This window comes from Pseudophryne corroboree, chromosome 2 (genome assembly GCF_028390025.1).
Source record: "Pseudophryne corroboree isolate aPseCor3 chromosome 2, aPseCor3.hap2, whole genome shotgun sequence".
NCBI classification, from domain to species: Eukaryota; Metazoa; Chordata; class Amphibia; order Anura; family Myobatrachidae; genus Pseudophryne; species Pseudophryne corroboree.
Window position 1 is genome coordinate 530,299,671 of NC_086445.1, and position 19,544 is coordinate 530,319,214.

The 19,544-nt window shown below is 47.8% G+C and overlaps 1 protein-coding gene across 2 annotated transcripts in view; it reads left to right on the plus strand.

Moving 5' to 3' along the window:
- Positions 1-19,544, plus strand: part of NFYC (nuclear transcription factor Y subunit gamma) — a 226,727-nt gene that overhangs the window by 147,111 nt on the left and 60,072 nt on the right. For both annotated transcript variants that reach the window (XM_063954213.1, XM_063954214.1), the window contains exon 2: positions 10,760-10,869. In XM_063954213.1, coding sequence (XP_063810283.1) covers positions 10,768-10,869 — 102 coding nt within the window. In that variant the 5' untranslated portion in view covers positions 10,760-10,767. The remainder of the gene's footprint in view (positions 1-10,759; positions 10,870-19,544) is intronic.

Sequence of the window (19,544 nt, forward strand, 5' to 3'; positions counted from 1 at the left end):
CAGGAGAAAACCACAACTTAAGCTGTGTACACACTGAGTGATATATCGGCCATTAAGTTATGTGTATCCTTCACAGATATATTGCGTCGGCCCTGTAGCACAGCCGATGGCTGATATATTGGCGCATCTGGCTATGTATATGTGTTACTTTTGGCAGAGACCACCAGTGACCGACATCTCAACTGGGCGGGCACAGTTAAATGCCTGCCCATTTGTGACATCTGCACAACACATTGGACGGACAGTTGGTAAGTGTATGCACTTACCAATCGGCGGGTCAGCTGAATGTCCGATCAGTCAGCCAGGTGTGTTCCAGCTTAACATTCCGAATCTTAAAGGCTAAACAGCTCCAACACATTAGAGGCAACACACTAAAAGACAACTCATGGTTTAGTCTCCTTCATGGTTATTTCAGTCCTATTGAGAAGTCTGAGTGTTTGTTTTAATATGTTTAGTCTAGCTACATATATTCAGATTTAACAGAAATAATAAGCAGTAAAAAATTGGTTTTATTGAAAGATGTAAAATAATTTCAAAGCATAATAACTTTGGATTGTTAATGTTAGAAAGCGTTAAAACATGGTTGATCATGGTTTCTAATGCATTGCAATGTTTCACAATATTAATATAATAAGCAGGATTTTAAAGAAATCATAAACTGATGAGAAAAAATGTTGTAAAATCCCCTCTCCCCCCCCAAACTCTGATTGCGGCAGGCGTGACCATTGCCTTTTATTCCCCTCTCACACTGAACCTCGGGCCCGGATATTACCTGGGCGACCCGGGTCCTGTCTCAGTGTGAAAGACCTGACCCTGGTTTTGATCAGGGCAATTCATGGAACCGACTTTGGTTGGCTGCCGTGTGTTGACTGACCCAGGTTTGGCTTTGTATTCAGAAGGCCTGCCTATAGGAAGTGACATGCAGGGCAGACAGTCCAGACACTGGTGCAGTGTGAAGGCGACTTCCCAGGTCCATGTGTGATGAGAAAGGGGTCTGACACAGTTTGAAACCATGTTCAGTATCCCGGGAGTACCCCCATACTTCTCCCTTTGTGATTTCAATACTGCAGTATATATTACTTCCAATATTTACAACTGATCTGCTGTTGAATTTTCTTTAATATGACTGATAGTGAAGTTCAGCGCTGTGCTGTCATGTGTTTATCACATATATCCCCATCATACAGCCAGCTTGTGTGAAGTTTACCTGCCTGTTACCAGTGCACCTTTTTGGAAACCATTATAACCATCTGCCAGAATTCACGTTATGGTACTCCTGTGCTGCTTACTGCAACCAGTACTGTATTCTGGTGGAATCCTGCATTAGTTTGGTTGTGCAGAGTTTTATACTTCTGCACTTTGTATTATTGGGGGGGAATAGGGGGTGTTTCTGTAATAGCGTGGTAGCTGCTGTAATTGACCCTGTATGAACAGGCTGGTATTCCAGTGTGGAGAGCAATGATAACAATTAAGAGAACGATGGTGACAGCCTTTTGGGGCATATCCGCAAAAGTATCTCTAAGGTTTAAGAAGGGGTGGCCACGGCTGATCTCTCCTATCCGTGCAGGTGTTTTTATGGTAAATTCCAGTAAGGATATGGAATTATATTTATTGGATCCAATCCTAAATACAGTACATACGTATTCCTGGCAGATGGGATGCCGGCTGTACATATCCCAACAGTGGCATCCAGCCTGCCAGAATGCCGGCAGCACGGTGATCGCGTAGAGTCCCCTTGCAGGCTCGCTGCACTCGTCACAGGTTCTATTCCCACTTTATGGGTGTTGTGGACACCCATGAGTGGGAATAGCCCCTGTGCGCCGGGATTCCGGCTGTAGGCATTGTCGGATGTCTGTATCCTGACCGCCGGGTTGCCGACAGCCGGCAAATTAACTGCATCGTGGCTAATATGCCCTATTGTCAGGCATGCTGTTGACTGTTTATATCTGTACCTGCCAGAGGTATTAAGAGGTTGCCTTCCATAGTAAATCCCCACTGTTTGGCGGAATGCTTTTGTGGGCTGCTTAGAAATTTGCAGAAGCATTTTTAAGTTCTCTTACGTCCTGGGGGATACTGAGGTTCCATTTAGTACCATGGGGTATAGACTGGTCCACTAGGAGCCATGGGCACTTTAAGTATTTGATAGTGTGGGCTGGCTGCTCCCTCTGTGCCCCTCCTACCAGACTCCGTTTAGAAAATGTGCCCGGAGGAGCCGGTCACGCTTATGGAAGCTCCTGAAGGGTTTTTGCATTTATTTTATATGTTTGTTATTTTCAGGAAGGGCTGGTTGGCAGCAGCTTGCCTGCTTCATGGGACTTAGGAGGGGGAGTGTAACAGGCCAACCTTTTGAAGGGTTAATGGTCCCATTCCCTGCTGACAGGACACTGAGCTCCTGAGGGAACTATTCGCAAGCCCCACCACGGCGAGCATACATACCCGCAGCACGCTGCCATCCCTAACAGAGCCAGAAGAATAAAGAGTGGTGAGTACTAAGCCAGCGTCCCGACTAGTGGGTCGCTGTCCATTATGGCGGTATGAGGGTACGGAGACGCACAGCTTCTAACCGGGGCGGTATGCGTCTCCAGACGCAGTACACAGCTGCGTCTCAGTACACTGTACACAGTACCCACACTGGCAAAAACAGCCTTAAAACGGTTTTCTCTCCATTTTAAGCACCACATTACCTCAGCCAGTATAAAAAAAAGCAGGAAGACCACGCGTCATTGAAGGGGCGAGTCCTTCACTATGAGCGGATCCAGCAGCTCACCAGCGCCATTTTTCTTCTGTAGTGGACACAGATGCTGACTGGCAGGAACGCTCAGCTCCTCCGGAAAGACTCCAGATTACCTCAGCGGTACCAGGGGGTCATATAAGGGATGGGGAGCGATTCTTAGTGTACTAAGTCCCCTATCATGGTACTTAGGGGTTTATTCAATTGAAGTCGAAAGCTGCCGTCTGTCGAAAAGATGTCCGTTTAAGTCTTTTTTAGGTCGGAAGGGGTTCCGGCCTATTCAATATAACCCCAAATTATTTGACAAGTCGAGGAATTCGACTTGTCGAAAAGGACGCGGATCTGCGGAATAGCTGCCGATCCGCGTGCTTCTGTCGAAAACGGGGGCCAAAACGGACAGGTTTTAGCCCCCTTTTCGACCATCTCAATCCGACTTTAAAAACAGTCTGAGATGAGGGAGCTGAGAGGGGGGAGAGCGGCGGTGCAGCAGCAGAGGCTGTAGCAGCGTAGCCAAAGGATGTGTCACAGACGATGCTCACAGCAGCGTCCACCCGGCTCCAGCAAGCGAGACCTGCTGGAGCTGGGTGGACGCTGCCGTGAGCGGCACTGACACATCCTCCGGCTTCACTGCTGTAGTACTGCTCTCCCCCGTCTGCCCAAAGCTCTCCCCTGTCTCAGCTCCTGCATCTCATTTTGACTTTTTTCAAAGTCGAATTGAGATGGCATTGAATAGCCCTCGTCTGATCCTTTCCGACAAATGAATGTCAGAATGGATCCGACTTTAATTGAATATACCCCTTAGTCTGCGACCCGGCTAAGCTTGGCATTAGCGATAAGGGCGTGGTGGGGGCTGGCTCCAAACAACTGTGTCTTCCTTAAGGGCTCTTTGTGGGTTAATTGTGCTTAACCTTTTCCTGTGTGTGTGCGGTCACATTTACATTATGTCAGGCAAAGAGTGTGTACAGCGGAGTGTTCCTCTTCACCAGGGGGGGGGCTCACTGCTGGGTTCTCAGGGCAGTGCACCTTCCCAGAATAGCGGGCCTGAACCGGATTGGGTTAATTCCATTAAGGGAATGATCTCAAATATTTCTACAAAGCTATCCCGCAATGAGAAAGAGACGCAATACCTAAGACATACTGTGGATGAGTTTATAATAGAGACTCAGTCCCCAAACCAGCGTCTCAATCTCCTCCTATTTATCCACAGAAATGATCTCTGGCCCATATCCTGCAGTCTGACTCTGACAGGTCGGACATGGAGGAGGGTGAGGTGGATTTGGAAGGGGGGCGATGCTACTCTGTCACAGGGAATAGAGGCCCTTATATAGGCTATCAGAGATGTTCTGCAAATTCCTGATAAGGTGTCAGAGGAGTGTGAGGAATATTATTTTAATGTAAAAAGAAGTCCTGCGTCAAAGGAATTGAATACCCTGTTTGAATAACCATGGGTTAGTCCTGATAAGAAATTTCAAATCCCTAAAAGGTTAATCTCATCTTTTCCTTTTCCTTCTGAGGATAGGAAAAAATTGGAAAATCCACCGATAGTGGACGCATCAGTCTCTAGGCTGTCACGTAAAATTGTATTGCCTGTCCCTGGTACAGCCTCCCTAAAAGATATGGCTGATCATAAAGTTGAGACTACACTCAAATCATTGTACACAGCTGCTGGGGTGGCCCAAAGACCCACTATTGCATGTGCGTGGATCACAAAAGCCATTGCTAAATGGTCAGGTAACCTAATTGGGGGGTTAGATTCCTTGTCTAGGGGGGATGTTTTACTCCTGCAGCATATACAGGACTCTGCGAACTTTATTGTGGAGGCCATAAAAGAGGTTGGTTTGCTTAATGCACGCACCACCGCTATGGCAGTGTTAGCACGCAGGGTCTTGTGGCTATGCCAGTGGACTGCTGATGTGGACTCCAGGAAAGGTGTGGAAGGCCTGCCATTCACGGGAGAGGCCTTGTTTGGAGATGGACTAGACAAATTGATCGCTACTGCAGGTAAGTCTACGTATCTTCCTTTCGCAGCTCCCCCAGCTTGGAAAGGTTATTCCGCTTCAAACTTACAGTCCTTTCGGACAGCCAAGTTTAAGGGAAAATCCAGAGGTGCTTCAACGTCTTCAAGAGGTGCAAGAGGTAAACCACGCAAACCAGTAACTGCAGGTGCTCAGGAACAGAGCTCAGGCTCTGCTTCCTCAAAGCCTGCAGCATGATGGTGGACTGCAATGTCTGGAGGGCTGTCAGGTGGGAGCCCTACTAAAATTCTTCAGTCACATCTGGTCAATTTCGTGCCGGGATCTCTGAGTCATAGATCTTATTTCCCAGGGCCACAGACTGGAGTTCCAAGACCTCCCACCTGACAGATTCTTCAAATCATGCTTACCAGCTTCACAAGAAACAAGTATAACTTTACAGCAGGCCATCCCAAAACTGGTACAGACTCAAGTAATTGTTCCAGTTCCACCTCATCTTCACAGCATGTGGTACTATTCCAACTTGTTTGTAGTACCGAAACCGGACGGATCGGTACGACCAATTCTGAACCTCAAGTCCTTGAATCCATTGTGTTAAAGTTCAAGATGGAGTCTCTGAGAGCGGTGACCTCAGGTCTGGAGGAAGGGGAATTCCTTGTGTGTCTGGATATCAAGGATGCGTACCTTCACTTTCCGATCTGGCCGCCTCATCAGGCTTATCTACGGTTTGCACTGCAGGACTGTCACTACCAGTTCCAGGCCCTGCCATTTGGTCTCTCCACGGCACCGAGGGTTTTCACCAAAGTGATGGCAGAGATGATGTTTCTCCTTTGCAAGCAGTGAGTGAACATAATTCTGTACCTGGACGATCTTCAGATAAAGGTGCCGTCCAGGGAGAGGTTGCTGCACAGCATTGGCCTCTCGTCCAAATTTCTCCAGGATCATGGGTGGATTCTGAACCTTCCGAAATCTCACCTAGAGCCAACATGGAGGCTTCCATTCCTGGGAATGATACTGGACACGGAGTCGCAGAAAGTGTTCATTTAGTTGGAAAAGGCATTGGTAATCCAGTCGATGGTTCGGGATGTCCTGAAGCCAACCCGGATATCGGTGCATCTATGTTTTCGCCTTCTGGGGAAAATTGTGGCCTCTTATGAGGCGCTTCAATACAAAAGGTTTCACGCAAGACCCTTCCAGCTTGATCTGTTGGACAAATGGTCCGGATCGCATCTTCACATGCACCAGAGGATCCGTCTGTTGCCAAAATCCAGGATCTCCCTTCTGTGGTGGCTACAGATTTCTCACATCATCGAGGGTCGGAGGTTCTGAATTCAGGACTGGATCCTGTTAACCACGGAAGCAAGCCTCAGAGGTTGGGGAGCAGTCACCCAGGGGGTGCATTTTCAAGGAAGATGGTCAAATCACGAAGTCACCCATCCAATCAACATTTTGGAACTCAGGGCCATATACAACGCCCTTCTGCAGGCCTCTTATCTTCTTCAGGATCGGGCCACTCAGGTCTAATCGGACAATGTAATGGCAGTGACGTACATAAACCGACAGGGCAGAACGAAAAGCAGAACAGCAATGTCAGAGGTGTCAAGAATTCTCCTCTGGGCAGAAAAAAATGCTGTGGCATTGTCAGCGGTCTTCATTCCAGGAGTAGGCAACTGGTAAGCAGACTTCCTCTGCAGACATGACCTGCACCCAGGGGAGTGGGGCCTTTACCTGGAAGTGTTCAGGTGCTTGACACGTCGGTGGAGATATCCACACATCGACATGATGGCCTCTTGACTCAACAAGAAGCTCAAGCGGTATTGTTCCAGGTTGAGAGACCCACAGGCAGTGGCGGTAGATGCTCTGACGACTCCATGGGTCTATCAGATGGTGTACGTGTTTCCGCCACTTCCTCTGATCCGAAGAATTATTAAAAAGGGAAAAGGTTCAAGCAATACTCATTGCTCCGGGCTGGCCAAGAAGGGCCTGTTACACGGACCTTCTGGAGAGGCTCCTCGAAGATCCATGGCCTCTACCTCTTCGCGAGGATCTGCAACAGGGCCCATTCGTCTTTAAGAATTTACTGCGGCTACGCTTGACGGCATGGAAGTTTAAGAACAGGGATCCCGAACAATGTTATCCCGACTATGATCCAAGTCAGGAAGGGGGTAACGTCTAAACATTACCACCGTATTTGGATGAAATACGTGTCTTGGTGTGAGGGCAGAAAATATTCTGCTGTGGAATTTCACCTGGGACGTTTCTTGCTTTTCCTGCAGGCAGGTGTAGATGTGGGCCTACGTCTGGGCTCCATAAAAGTCCAGATTTCGGCCTTGTCAGTTTCTTACAAAAACAGTTAGCTTCTCCCCTTGAGGTCCAGACAATTTTGAAAGGTGTTCTGCGCATTCAATCTCCCTTTGTGCCTCCCACGGCACCTTGGGATCTCAATTTGTTGCTGCAGTTCCTCCAGTCAGACTGGTTTGAACCGTTACAGGAGGTGACGTAAAGTACCTTACGTGGAAGACAGTCACACTATTGGCCTTGGCAAGACGTGTGTCGGAGCTAGGAGCGTTGTCTCACAAGAGTCCCTACTTAATTTTTCATGAGGACAGAGCTGAACTTAGAATTCGTCAGCAATTTCTTCGTAAGGTGGTGTCCGCGTTTCACATCAACCAACCTATTGTGGTATCGGCTGTTACGGACACCTCTGCTACTTCAAAGCCTTTGGATGTTGTGGGGGCTTTGAAGGTGTATGTAAAGAGAACAGCTCGTCACAGGAAATCTGACTCGCTGTTCGTTCTATATGATCTCAATAAAATTGGGTGTCCTGCTTCAAAGCAGACATTTGCATGCTGGATCAGGTTCACTATCCAGCATGCTTATTCCACGGTTATTCCACGGTTTGCCGTTTCCGAAATCTGTACAGGCCCACTCTACTAGGTCGGTGGGTTCTTCCTGGGCAGCTGCCCGGGGTGTGTCTGCTTTACAGCTCTGCCGAGCAGCTACTTGGTCAGGTATAAATACGTTTGCTAAGTTCTACAAGTTCGATACTTTGGCCTCTGAGGACCTTCAGTTTGGACATGCCTGCTCTAGGACGTAAGAGAAAATAGGATTTTAATTACCTACCGGTAAAGCCTTTTCTCATAGTCTGTAGAGGATACTGGACGCCCGCCCGCTGCTTCGTTCTTCCTGCACTGTTACTTGGATAAGTATTGTTGGTTCAGCTGTTGCTGATCCTGTTTAAAGTTGGGTTAGCATAGCTTTCCTCTGTTTTGTGTGTGCTGGTTCAGAATCTCACCACTATTTTTATCTATCCTTCTCTCAAAGTATGTCTGTCTCCTCGGGCACAGTTTCCTAGACTGAGTCTGGTAGGAGGGTCATAGAGGGAGGAGCCAGCCCACACTATCAAACTTTTAAAGTGCCCATGGCTCCTAGTGTACCCATCTATACCCCATGGTACTAAATGGAACCCCAGTATCCTCTACGGACTACGAGAAAAGGATTTACTGGTAGGTAATTTAAATCCTATTTTTGTCACCAGTGTGACTGCAGCAGCAGTAGTGGTTCTCTGCTAGTTAAGAGTACAGGGGTGTATCATAAAATGTTTACCATGGGTAGACATCTCCTTTACCAAAGCTGCTTGATGCACTAATATTCATTTGATCTGCTTTCCACCTCTTCCTTTAATCTAGTATGGTTGTCTTTGCTGACACTGGAAAACTTTATTTTACATTCTCCACTATAATGCATATTAAGTGCAGTATTTTCTGTTCCTTTAAGATAAATCTATGGTGTCCTTATGAACCCTAGTATGGAGATTGATCCAGTTTGAAGACTGTTACCACTGGTAACTTTTTGCTTTCCAGTTATTATGCTGCAACCTCCACCAATGCTTTGCCAGGCAGCAGTAGCATGTGGCAAGTTTTAATCAGCTATAGATCCATAGTATAGTGTATTTAGAGATTGTATGGATGTGGAAGGCAAAATTCTGGATAATATGCCAGTGGTGACTGTAACCCTATGTTACAGTTGTGTGTTTTGTGCACTTAGAGCCATTCACAGTATCACTTCTTGAACACTGATTTATGTGATCTTGCTGATTTGATACTAGTAGCAATTAAGTTCCCCAGCTTACTTGCATTAGTTTGTTAATCAAAGAAGCAGTGTTCCCAGTTGCCACTACAACATTGTTTTTGATCAGTAGTAGGCAGTAAAACTATTTTATTGAGTCACTCAGTTGAATGTTTAGGGTCTTGATTTACTTATTGCAATTTTAAGATCACAGAATCTAAAACTTGCAGCGTTGAGCCAAATTTAGCTCCACGCCATCTATGATTCATAACAGAAGTACACTTGGCATATGTCAGGAGCTGTTTAAAGGTTTTGTTAATACTTGAAAGAGAACACACAAGCTATTTTTAGAACCTGACCACGTTTTGTGGCTACATATAAAACTGGATGATGGAAGGTGTTTCTCCGCTATGGCTGTCATTATTCAGTGTGTGAAACATTGTAGTATGACAAGCTGGTTTTTAAAAGTACATTTTTACTACATTGCAAGTTTTTGCAAGCAGGGCATGTTAGAGAGATAGGTAGATATATCACAACATGTTATCTGTCTCTGTCTGTCTGTGTCTCTGTCTCTCTCTGTCTCTCTCTCTCTCTCTCTCTCTCTCTCTCTCTCTCTCTCTATCTATATATATATATATATATATATATATATATTATATATATACACACACACACCTTTGCTCACGCTGTGGCATGTGTGCCGTGAAAAAGGGTCCGATATTTGCACCTGTGGTGTACTGTGTCGGGCATGTGCACTAAAATTCACATATTGCAGTACACTACAACCAACAATGTAAGTGGACACATCTGTGTGTGTATATAGCTATCTGTGTATAATAATAATAATGTTGTTGTTGTTGTTGATCATCATCATTTATTTATATGGTGCCACATGGGATCCGCAGCGCCCAATTACAGCGTAAACAAATAAGCAAAACATGAAAACGATGACTTACAGTTCAATACAATATAGGACAAGTACAGGGTATATAAACATAACTGCGTTAGTAAACAGCACTGAAATAAGTATCAGGGTGGCAGAAAACCTGAGGAATTTGGTGTCGTCAAAGGGAGTATTGAAAAGAAGATAAGTTAAGTAAGTGACGTAAAAGCACATACGGGAAGAGGACCCTGCTTGTGAGAGCTTACATTCTAAATATATATGTGTGTGTATATATAATATACACACATGCATATACACCCTTTTTGCCGGAGTGCTCCTCAGAGATGCCATGCGGGTATTCCATACATATTCCACACTACTTATTGTAGAAAGAAGCCACTCTCCAGATTCTTTTTCAAATCTCCACTATTTGTCATGATCTCGTGCTGTCCTGCCTACTTACTGCCACAATTCTGTGTGTCTCTTTATCAAGGCTTTATTACAGCCAACGTCAAAGGTATACTGAATATATATACATCTTGTGATATGCAATGTGTAAAATAAAGTGCAGCAAGATGTAACTTTTGTAACATGTTTGTGAGATCACAAATGCAATATACAGTTTATTTTAGGACTGCTATATTCCTGTTGATGTATGCCCTAAAGCTTCTACTTGATTGTGATAATGCTTTCACTGTACTTTCATTTATATTCTTGCCGTCACCTGCAGTAAACTTGTAACTTATGGTGAAAGGACATAGAGAGTAAGTAATTGTAAGCAAGTAATTGTCACCAGCCCTTACAGTATGTGCATATGCTTGTACTCTACTTCTCTCACTCATGCAGAGGGTGCTCCTTTCTCAATGAGCCCTTTGTTAGGATTTCTATAGTGCATTGCAGATATGCATGAGGCTGCAGAACTGTGCACTGCAGGCCTGTCAGTTCCAGGTGGTAAAACCAAAGAAATTCTAGTAAATTTTGTCACTTTATTTTGTGTCAGTCTACAGCACAATGGCAGTTGGCGTCCGTTTAGCCACAAGGTTTTTAGCTCTCTTTCTTATTTACTATCTCTTCCTGATCAGAATGCTGTATTTTGTCTTTTAGGTTTGAACATGTCTACAGACGGGGGGTTCGGCACAGGAAGCAGTGATGCTCAGCAGAGCTTGCAGTCCTTCTGGCCAAGGGTCATGGAAGATATCCGCAATTTAACTGTGGTAAGAGTTGGCAAGAAATAAAACACAGTAATCTATATGTATGTTTTGCTTTTAAAAAAATATACCAAATGCCTCTTGTAATCTGTTACATTGGATCACCTCTGTATTTTTTAATTCTTATATTTGTACATTTTAGGGAGGGTGATTTTATTTTTGCAGACAAAAGGTCCGATCCAATTAGGTGCAAGTCTGCAAATGCACATAGCCAAGAAATACAAGACCCAATTAGAAATGCCAGATCGCGATTGCCGCAGCAATGGTTTTTATCACTGTAAACTGATACAGTACTTTCATACTCCGAACCGTCTGAACAGTGAGATCATAGGTATATGATATGATGAATGTGGCACTGTTTTCACAGAGTTTTTGCCAGTATACCACATGCTGCATTTAATATACAGCAGACGAGAGATCCTTCAGAGAAATTAGTTTTTTTCTCAGCATTGATACTGGGCAGAGGTTACTATGGGTGACTGGTGATATAGGGCAATAACACACACAGCATTCATGGTTACCCCCTAGTTCTGAATGAGGCAGTGGTTCCCTTCACTGCTGCAAATTATCAGAATTGTTACACTTAATAGTGCAAGTGTTTTCCTGTGCAGCAAAATAGTTTTCAAAGATGACAATCTTTACAGAACTTGAATTGAACTAGTGCTGCTTATAGTATAACTAGGTGATTAATCGCGCCCGATGGGTGCTCTTCACACCGTTATAAGGGGCTATGCCCCCTTAACCCTTGCATGCCCTTGTGGCGTGCAATATTTTTATTATATGGAGTATTACCTCCAATCATAATTGTGTGAGTGGTTAAATTTTGCACGGACACAAGGGCGTGCGATGGTTAAGGGGTCGTAGCCCCTTGCAACGGCGTGAACAGCGCACGCAGGGCCTGATGAATTACCTAGTAGGTGCTGTGGTTGGGGGAGTGGGGGAGATGGGGGAGGGGGTCCAGGGGAGAGACGTAGGTGGGGAAGGGGCTAGTGCGGTGGTGCTGCCGGTGGGGGAGGGGGTCCGGAACCACTGCATGTGGGGGAGGAGCGGTTGCGCCGCGAGTGGTGGAGGGACCGGTGCAGGTGTGCCGTGGGTGGCAGAGGTGCGGGTTGCAGGAGTGCTGCGGGTTGGGTAGGTGGTTTGGTGTGGGGGTTCTGCAGATGGGGCCCGGAGGTACTGCGAGTGGCGAGGGGCGGTTAATGCTTCTCCTCCGGGAAAGCAGCTAAGCTGTTGTCCTCCCTTTGGCAGTGGCTGTCCCGGAGACCTGCACAGCAGCCAAGCAGCCAGTCACTATTGTTAGCGCCGGTGTCCCAACGTGCTGCATTACAGGGAAGAATATGCACTCAATAAACTACAGTTCCCAGTAACCCTTAGCGCCGGAATGCTTCGGCGCTAAGGGCTGCTGGGAGCTGTAGTTTATTTAGTGCATCTACTTCCCTGTAATGCGGCGCATTGGGACACCGGCGCTAACAATAGTGACTGGCTGGCAGAACTGACTGACTGGCTGAAACAATGTAAAAGGTAAGTGCTGTGCAGTGTCAGTGACACTGCACACCCACTGCACTGCACAGCACTGTCACTTTTTAAATTGATTCAGTGTCCAGACATGACCCTCCGCAATATCACCCACTCTATCCGTTACATTAGCCATCTTGGGGCTTCCAGGCCGCAGGTCAGGTGCTATGTTGTGGAGTCAGGACCTCTGGGGATCTGGGAGCGGCTGTGGCGGGGACGCACTTCTATGACATCACGCGCAGAGGAGGCTCCGGGGCTCAAAGTATGCGGCGCAGGGAGGGCTATGAAAGCCTTCTGCTGCGCTGCTTTCATACATATCTATGCTGGTGGCCGCAGCAGCTTTTGTTCCAACTGCGCCACGGCTAGGGAGTGGGGATTGTTGATGCCGGAGGGGGCAGGCGGACTGGCAGCAGGACATAGGACGCTGCAGTAAAAGGATTTCTCTGACGTCCTAGTGGATGCTGGGAACTCCGTAAGGACCATGGGGAATAGCGGCTCCGCAGGAGACTGGGCACAAAAAGAAAAGCTTTAGGACTACCTGGTGTGCACTGGCTCCTCCCCCTATGACCCTCCTCCAAGCCTCAGTTAGATTTTTGTGCCCGACCGAGCTGGGTGCAATCTAGGAGGCTCTCCTGAGCTTCTTAGGAAAAGTTAGTTTTAGGTTTTTTTTTTTATTTTCAGTGAGACCTGCTGGCAACAGGCTCACTGCATCGAGGGACTAAGGGGAGAAGAAGCGAACCTGCCTGCTTGCAGCCAGCTTGGGCTTCTTAGGCTACTGGACACCATTAGCTCCAGAGGGACCGAACACAGGCCCAGCCTCGGAGTCCGGTCCCAGAGCCGCGCCGCCGGCCCCCTTACAGAGCCAGAAGCAAGAAGAGGTCCGGAAAATCGGCGGCAGAAGACATCAGTCTTCACCAAGGTAGCGCACAGCACTGCAGCTGTGCGCCATTGCTCCTCATGCACCACACGCTCCGGTCACTGATAGGTGCAGGGCGCTGGGGGAGGGCGCCCTGAGCAGCAATATAAACACCTTGGCTGGCTAAATTACATCACATATAACCCCCAGGGCTATATGGATGTATATTAACCCCTGCCAGATTCCGAAAAAAAGCGGGAGAAAAGTCCGCCGAGAAGGGGGCGGAGCCTATCTCCTCAGCACACTGGCGCCATTTTCCCTCACAGCTCCGCTGGAAGGACGTCTCCCTGACTCTCCCCTGCAGTCCTGCACTACAGAAAAGGGTAAAACAAGAGGGGGGGGCACTAATTAGGCGCAGTATAATATAACAGCAGCTATAAAGGGAAAAACACTCTGTTTGGTGTTATCCCAACATATATATAGCGCTCTGGTGTGTGCTGGCATACTCTCCCTCTGTCTCCCCAAAGGGCTAGTGGGGTCCTGTCCTCTATCAGAGCATTCCCTGTGTGTGTGCTGTGTGTCGGTACGACTGTGTCGACATGTATGAAGAGGAAAAAGATGTGGAGGCGGAGCAATTGCCTGTACTGGTGATGTCACTCCCTAGGGAGTAGACACCTGAGTGGATGAGCTTATGGAAGGATTTACGTGAAAGTGTCAGCTCTTTACAAAAGACAGTTGATGACATGAGACAGCCGGCTACTCAGCTGGTGCCTGTCCAGGCGTCTCAAAGACCATCAGGGGCTCTAAAACGCCCGCTACCTCAGATGGTAGATACAGACGCCGACACGGATACTGACTCCAGTGTCGACGATGAAGAGACGAATGTGACTTCCAGTAGGGCCACACGTTACATGATTGAGGCAATGAAAAATGTTTTACACATTTCTGATAGTACAAGTACCACTAAAAAATAAGAATTTACTTACCGATAATTCTATTTCTCATAGTCCGTAGTGGATGCTGGGGACTCCGAAAGGACCATGGGGAATAGCGGCTCCGCAGGAGACTGGGCACAAAAGTAAAAAGCTTTAGGACTACCTGGTGTGCACTGGCTCCTCCCCCTATGACCCTCCTCCAAGCCTCAGTTAGGATACTGTGCCCGGACGAGCGTACACAATAAGGAAGGATTTTGAATCCCGGGTAAGACTCATTCCAGCCACACCAATCACACCGTACAACTTGTGATCTGAACCCAGTTAACAGCATGATAACAGAAGGAGCCTCTGAAAAGATGGCTCACAACAACAATAACCCGATTTTGTAACAATAACTATGTACAAGTAATGCAGACAATCCGCACTTGGGATGGGCGCCCAGCATCCACTACGGACTATGAGAAATAGAATTATCGGTAAGTAAATTCTTATTTTCTCTAACGTCCTAGTGGATGCTGGGGACTCCGAAAGGACCATGGGGATTATACCAAAGCTCCCAAACGGGCGGGAGAGTGCGGATGACTCTGCAGCACCGAATGAGAGAACTCCAGGTCCTCCTCAGCCAGGGTATCAAATTTGTAGAATTTAGCAAACGTGTTTGCCCCTGACCAAGTAGCTGCTCGGCAAAGTTGTAAAGCCGAGACCCCTCGGGCAGCCGCCCAAGATGAGCCCACTTTCCGTGTGGAATGGGCTTTTACAGATTTTGGCTGTGGCAGGCCTGCCACAGAATGTGCAAGCTGAATTGTACTACAAATCCAACGAGCAATCGTCTGCTTAGAAGCAGGAGCACCCAGCTTGTTGGGTGCATACAGGATAAACAGCGAATCAGATTTTCTGACTCCAGCCGTCCTGGAAACATACATTTTCAGGGCCCTGACTACGTCCAGCAACTTGGAATCCTCCAAGTCCCTAGTAGCCGCAGGCACCACAATAGGCTGGTTCAAGTGAAAAGCTGAAACCACCTTAGGGAGAAATTGAGGACGAGTCCTCAATTCTGCCCTGTCCGTATGAAAAATTAGGTAAGGGCTTTTATAGGATAAAGCCGCCAATTCTGAGACACGTCTGGCTGAAGCCAGGGCTAACAGCATTACCACTTTCCATGTGAGATATTTTAAGTCCACAGTGGTGAAAACCAATGTGATTTTAGGAATCCCAAAACTACATTGAGATCCCAAGGTGCCACTGGAGGCACAAAAGGAGGCTGTATATGCAGTACTCCCTTGACAAACGTCTGAACTTCAGGAACAGAAGCCAGTTCTTTTTGGAAGAATATTGACAGGGCCGAAATTTGAACCTTAATGGACCCTAATTTGAGGCCCATAGACAGTCCTGTTTGCAGGAAATGCAGGAAACGACCCAGTTGAAATTCCTCTGTAGGGGCCTTCCTGGCCTCGCACCACGCAACATATTTACGCCAAATACGGTGATAATGTTGTACGGTTACATCCTTCCTGGCTTTGATCAGGGTAGGGATGACTTCATCCGGAATGCCTTTTTCCTTCAGGATCCGGCGTTCAACCGCCATGCCGTCAAACGCAGCCGCGGTAAGTCTTGGAACAGACATGGTCCCTGCTGGAGCAGGTCCTTTCTTAGAGGTAGAGGCCACGGGTCTTCCGTGAGCATCTCTTGAATTTCCGGGTACCAAGTCCTTCTTGGCCAATCCGGAGCCACGAGTATAGTCTTTACTCCTCTCCTTCTTATGATTCTCAGTACTTTTGGTATGAGAGGAAGAGGAGGGAACACATACACTGACTGGTACACCCACGGTGTTACCAGAGCGTCCACAGCTATTGCCTGAGGGTCCCTTGACCTGGCGCAATATCTGTCCAGTTTTTTGTTGAGGCGGGACGCCATCATGTCCACCTTTGGTTTTTCCCAACGGTTCACAATCATGTGGAAGACTTCTGGGTGAAGTCCCCACTCCCCCGGGTGAAGATCGTGTCTGCTGAGGAAGTCTGCTTCCCAGTTGTCCACTCCCGGAATGAACACTGCTGACAGTGCTATCACATGATTCTCCGCCCAGCGAAGAATCCTTGCCACTTCCATCATTGCCCTCCTGCTTCTTGTGCCGCCCTGTCTGTTTACGTGGGCGACTGCCGTGATGTTGTCCGACTGGATCAACACCGGCTGACCCTGAAGCAGAGGTCTTGCCTGACTTAGGGCATTGTAAATGGCCCTTAGTTCCAGGATATTTATGTGAAGTGACGTTTCCATGCTTGACCACAAGCCCTGGAAATTTCTTCCCTGTGTGACTGCTCCCCAGCCTCTCAGGCTGGCATCCGTGGTCACCAGGACCCAATCCTGAATGCCGAATCTGCGGCCCTCTAGGAGATGAGCACTCTGTAACCACCACAGGAGAGACACCCTTGTCCTTGGAGACAGGGTTATCCGCTGATGCATTTGAAGATGCGATCCGGACCATTTGTCCAGCAGATCCCACTGAAAAGTTCTTGCGTGGAATCTGCCGAATGGAATCGCTTCGTAAGAAGCCACCATCTTTCCCAGGACCCTTGTGCATTGATGTACTGACACTTGGCCTGGTCTTAGGAGGTTCCTGACTAGGTCGGATAACTCCCTGGCTTTCTCCTCCGGGAGAAACACCTTTTTCTGTACTGTGTCCAGAATCATCCCTAGGAACAGCAGACGTGTCGTCGGAATCAGCTGCGATTTTGGAATATTTAGAATCCATCCGTGCTGTCGTAGTACTACTTGAGATAGTGCTACTCCAACCTCTAACTGTTCTCTGGACCTTGCCCTTATCAGGAGATCGTCCAAGTAAGGGATAATTAAGACGCCTTTTCTTCGAAGAAGAATCATCATTTCGGCCATTACCTTGGTAAAGACCCGGGGTGCCGTGGACAATCCAAACGGCAGCGTCTGAAACTGATAGTGACAGTTCTGTACCACAAACCTGAGGTACCCTTGGTGAGAAGGGCAAATTGGGACATGGAGGTAAGCATCCTTGATGTCCAGAGACACCATATAGTCCCCTTCTTCCAGGTTCGCTATCACTGCTCTGAGTGACTCCATCTTGAACTTGAACCTTTTTATGTAAGTGTTCAAGGATTTCAGATTTAAAATGGGTCTAACCGAGCCGTCCGGCTTCGGTACCACAAACAGCGTGGAATAATACCCCTTTCCCTGTTGTAGGAGGGGTACCTTGATTATCACCTGCTGGGAATACAGCTTGTGAATGGCTTCCAATACCGCCTCCCTGTCGGGGGGAGACGTTGGTAAAGCAGACTTCAGGAACCGGCGAGGGGGAGACGTCTCGAATTCCAATTTGTACCCCTGAGATACTACCTGCAGGATCCAGGGGTCCACTTGCGAGTGAGCCCACTGCGCGCTGAAATTCTTGAGACGGGCCCCCACCGTGCGTGAGTCCGCTTGTAAGGCCCCAGCGTCATGCTGAGGACTTGGCAGAAGCGGGGGAGGGCTTCTGTTCGTGGGAAGAGGCTGTCTGCTGCAGTCTTTTTCCCCTTCCTCTGCCCCGGGGCAGATATGAGTGGCCTTTTGCCCGCTTGCCCTTATGGGGACGAAAGGACTGAGCCTGAAAAGACGGTATCTTTTTCTGCTGCGAGGTGACTTGGGGTAAAAAGGTGGATTTTCCAGCCGTTGCCGTGGCCACCAGGTCCGATAGACCGACCCCAAATAACTCCTCCCCTTTATACGGCAATACTTCCATATGCCGTTTGGAATCCGCATCCCCTGACCACTGTCGTGTCCATAATCCTCTTCTGGCAGAAATGGACATCGCACTTACTCTTGATGCCAGAGTGCAAATATCCCTCTGTGCATCTCGCATATATAGAAATGCATCCTTTAAATGCTCTATAGTCAATAATATATTGTCCCTGTCCAGGGTATCAATATTTTCAGTCAGGGAATCCGACCAAGCCACCCCAGCACTGCACATCCAGGCTGAGGCGATTGCTGGTCGCAGTATAATACCAGTATGTGTGTATATACTTTTAAGGATATTTTCCAGCTTCCTATCAGCTGGTTCCTTGAGGGCGGCCGTATCTGGGGACGGTAACGCCACTTGTTTTGATAAGCGTGTGAGCGCCTTATCTACGCTAGGGGGTGTTTCCCAACGCGCCCTAACCTCTGGCGGGAAAGGGTATAATGCCAATAACTTTTTAGAAATTAGCAGTTTTTTATCGGGGGAAACCCACGCTTCATCACACACCTCATTTAATTCATCTGATTCGGGAAAAACTACGGGTAGTTTTTTCACACCCCACATAATACCCTTTTTTGTGGTACTTGTAGTATCAGAAATGTTCAAAACCTCCTTCATTGCCGTGATCATGTAACGTGTGGCCCTACTGGAAAATACGTTTGTTTCCTCACCGTCGACACTGGAGTCAGTGTCCGTGTCTGGGTCTGTGTCGACCACCTGAGGTAACGGGCGCTTTAGAGCCCCTGACGGTGTTTGAGACGCCTGTACAGGTATTAACTGGTTTGCCGGCTGTCTCATGTCGTCAACAGTCTTTTGTAAAGTGCTGACACTATCACGTAATTCTTTCCATAAGACCATCCAGTCAGGTGTCGACTCCCTAGGGGGTGACATCACTAACACAGGCAATTGCTCCGCCTCCACACCATTTTCCTCCTCATACATGTCGACACAACGTACCGACACACAGCACACACAGGGAATGCTCTGATAGAGGACAGGACCCCACTAGCCCTTTGGGGAGACAGAGGGAGAGTTTGCCAGCACACACCAGAGCGCTATATATATACAGGGATAACCTTATATAAGTGTTTTTCCCTAATATAGCTGCTGTATATATTTATATGCCAATTTAGTGCCCCCCCTCTCTTGTTTTACCCTGTTTCTGTAGTGCAGGACTGCAGGGGAGAGTCAGGGAGCCTTCCTCCAACGGAGCTGTGAGGAAAAAATGGCGCCAGTGTGCTGAGGAGATAGGCTCCGCCCCTTTTTCGGCTGCCTTTCTCCCGCTTTTTTATGTAAAAATTGGCAGGGGTTAAATACATCCATATAGCCCAGGAGCTATATATTTTTTGCCAAAAAAGGTGTTTTTATTGCGTCTCAGGGCGCCCCCCCCCCCCAGCGCCCTGCACCCTCAGTGACCGGAGTGTGAAGTGTGCTGAGAGCAATGGCGCACAGCTGCAGTGCTGTGCGCTACCTTATTGAAGACAGGACGTCTTCTGCCGCCGATTTTCCGGACCTCTTCCGTCTTCTGGCTCTGTAAGGGGGACGGCGGCGCGGCTCTGGGACCCATCCATGGCTGGGCCTGTGATCGTCCCTCTGGAGCTAATGTCCAGTAGCCTAAGAAGCCCAATCCACT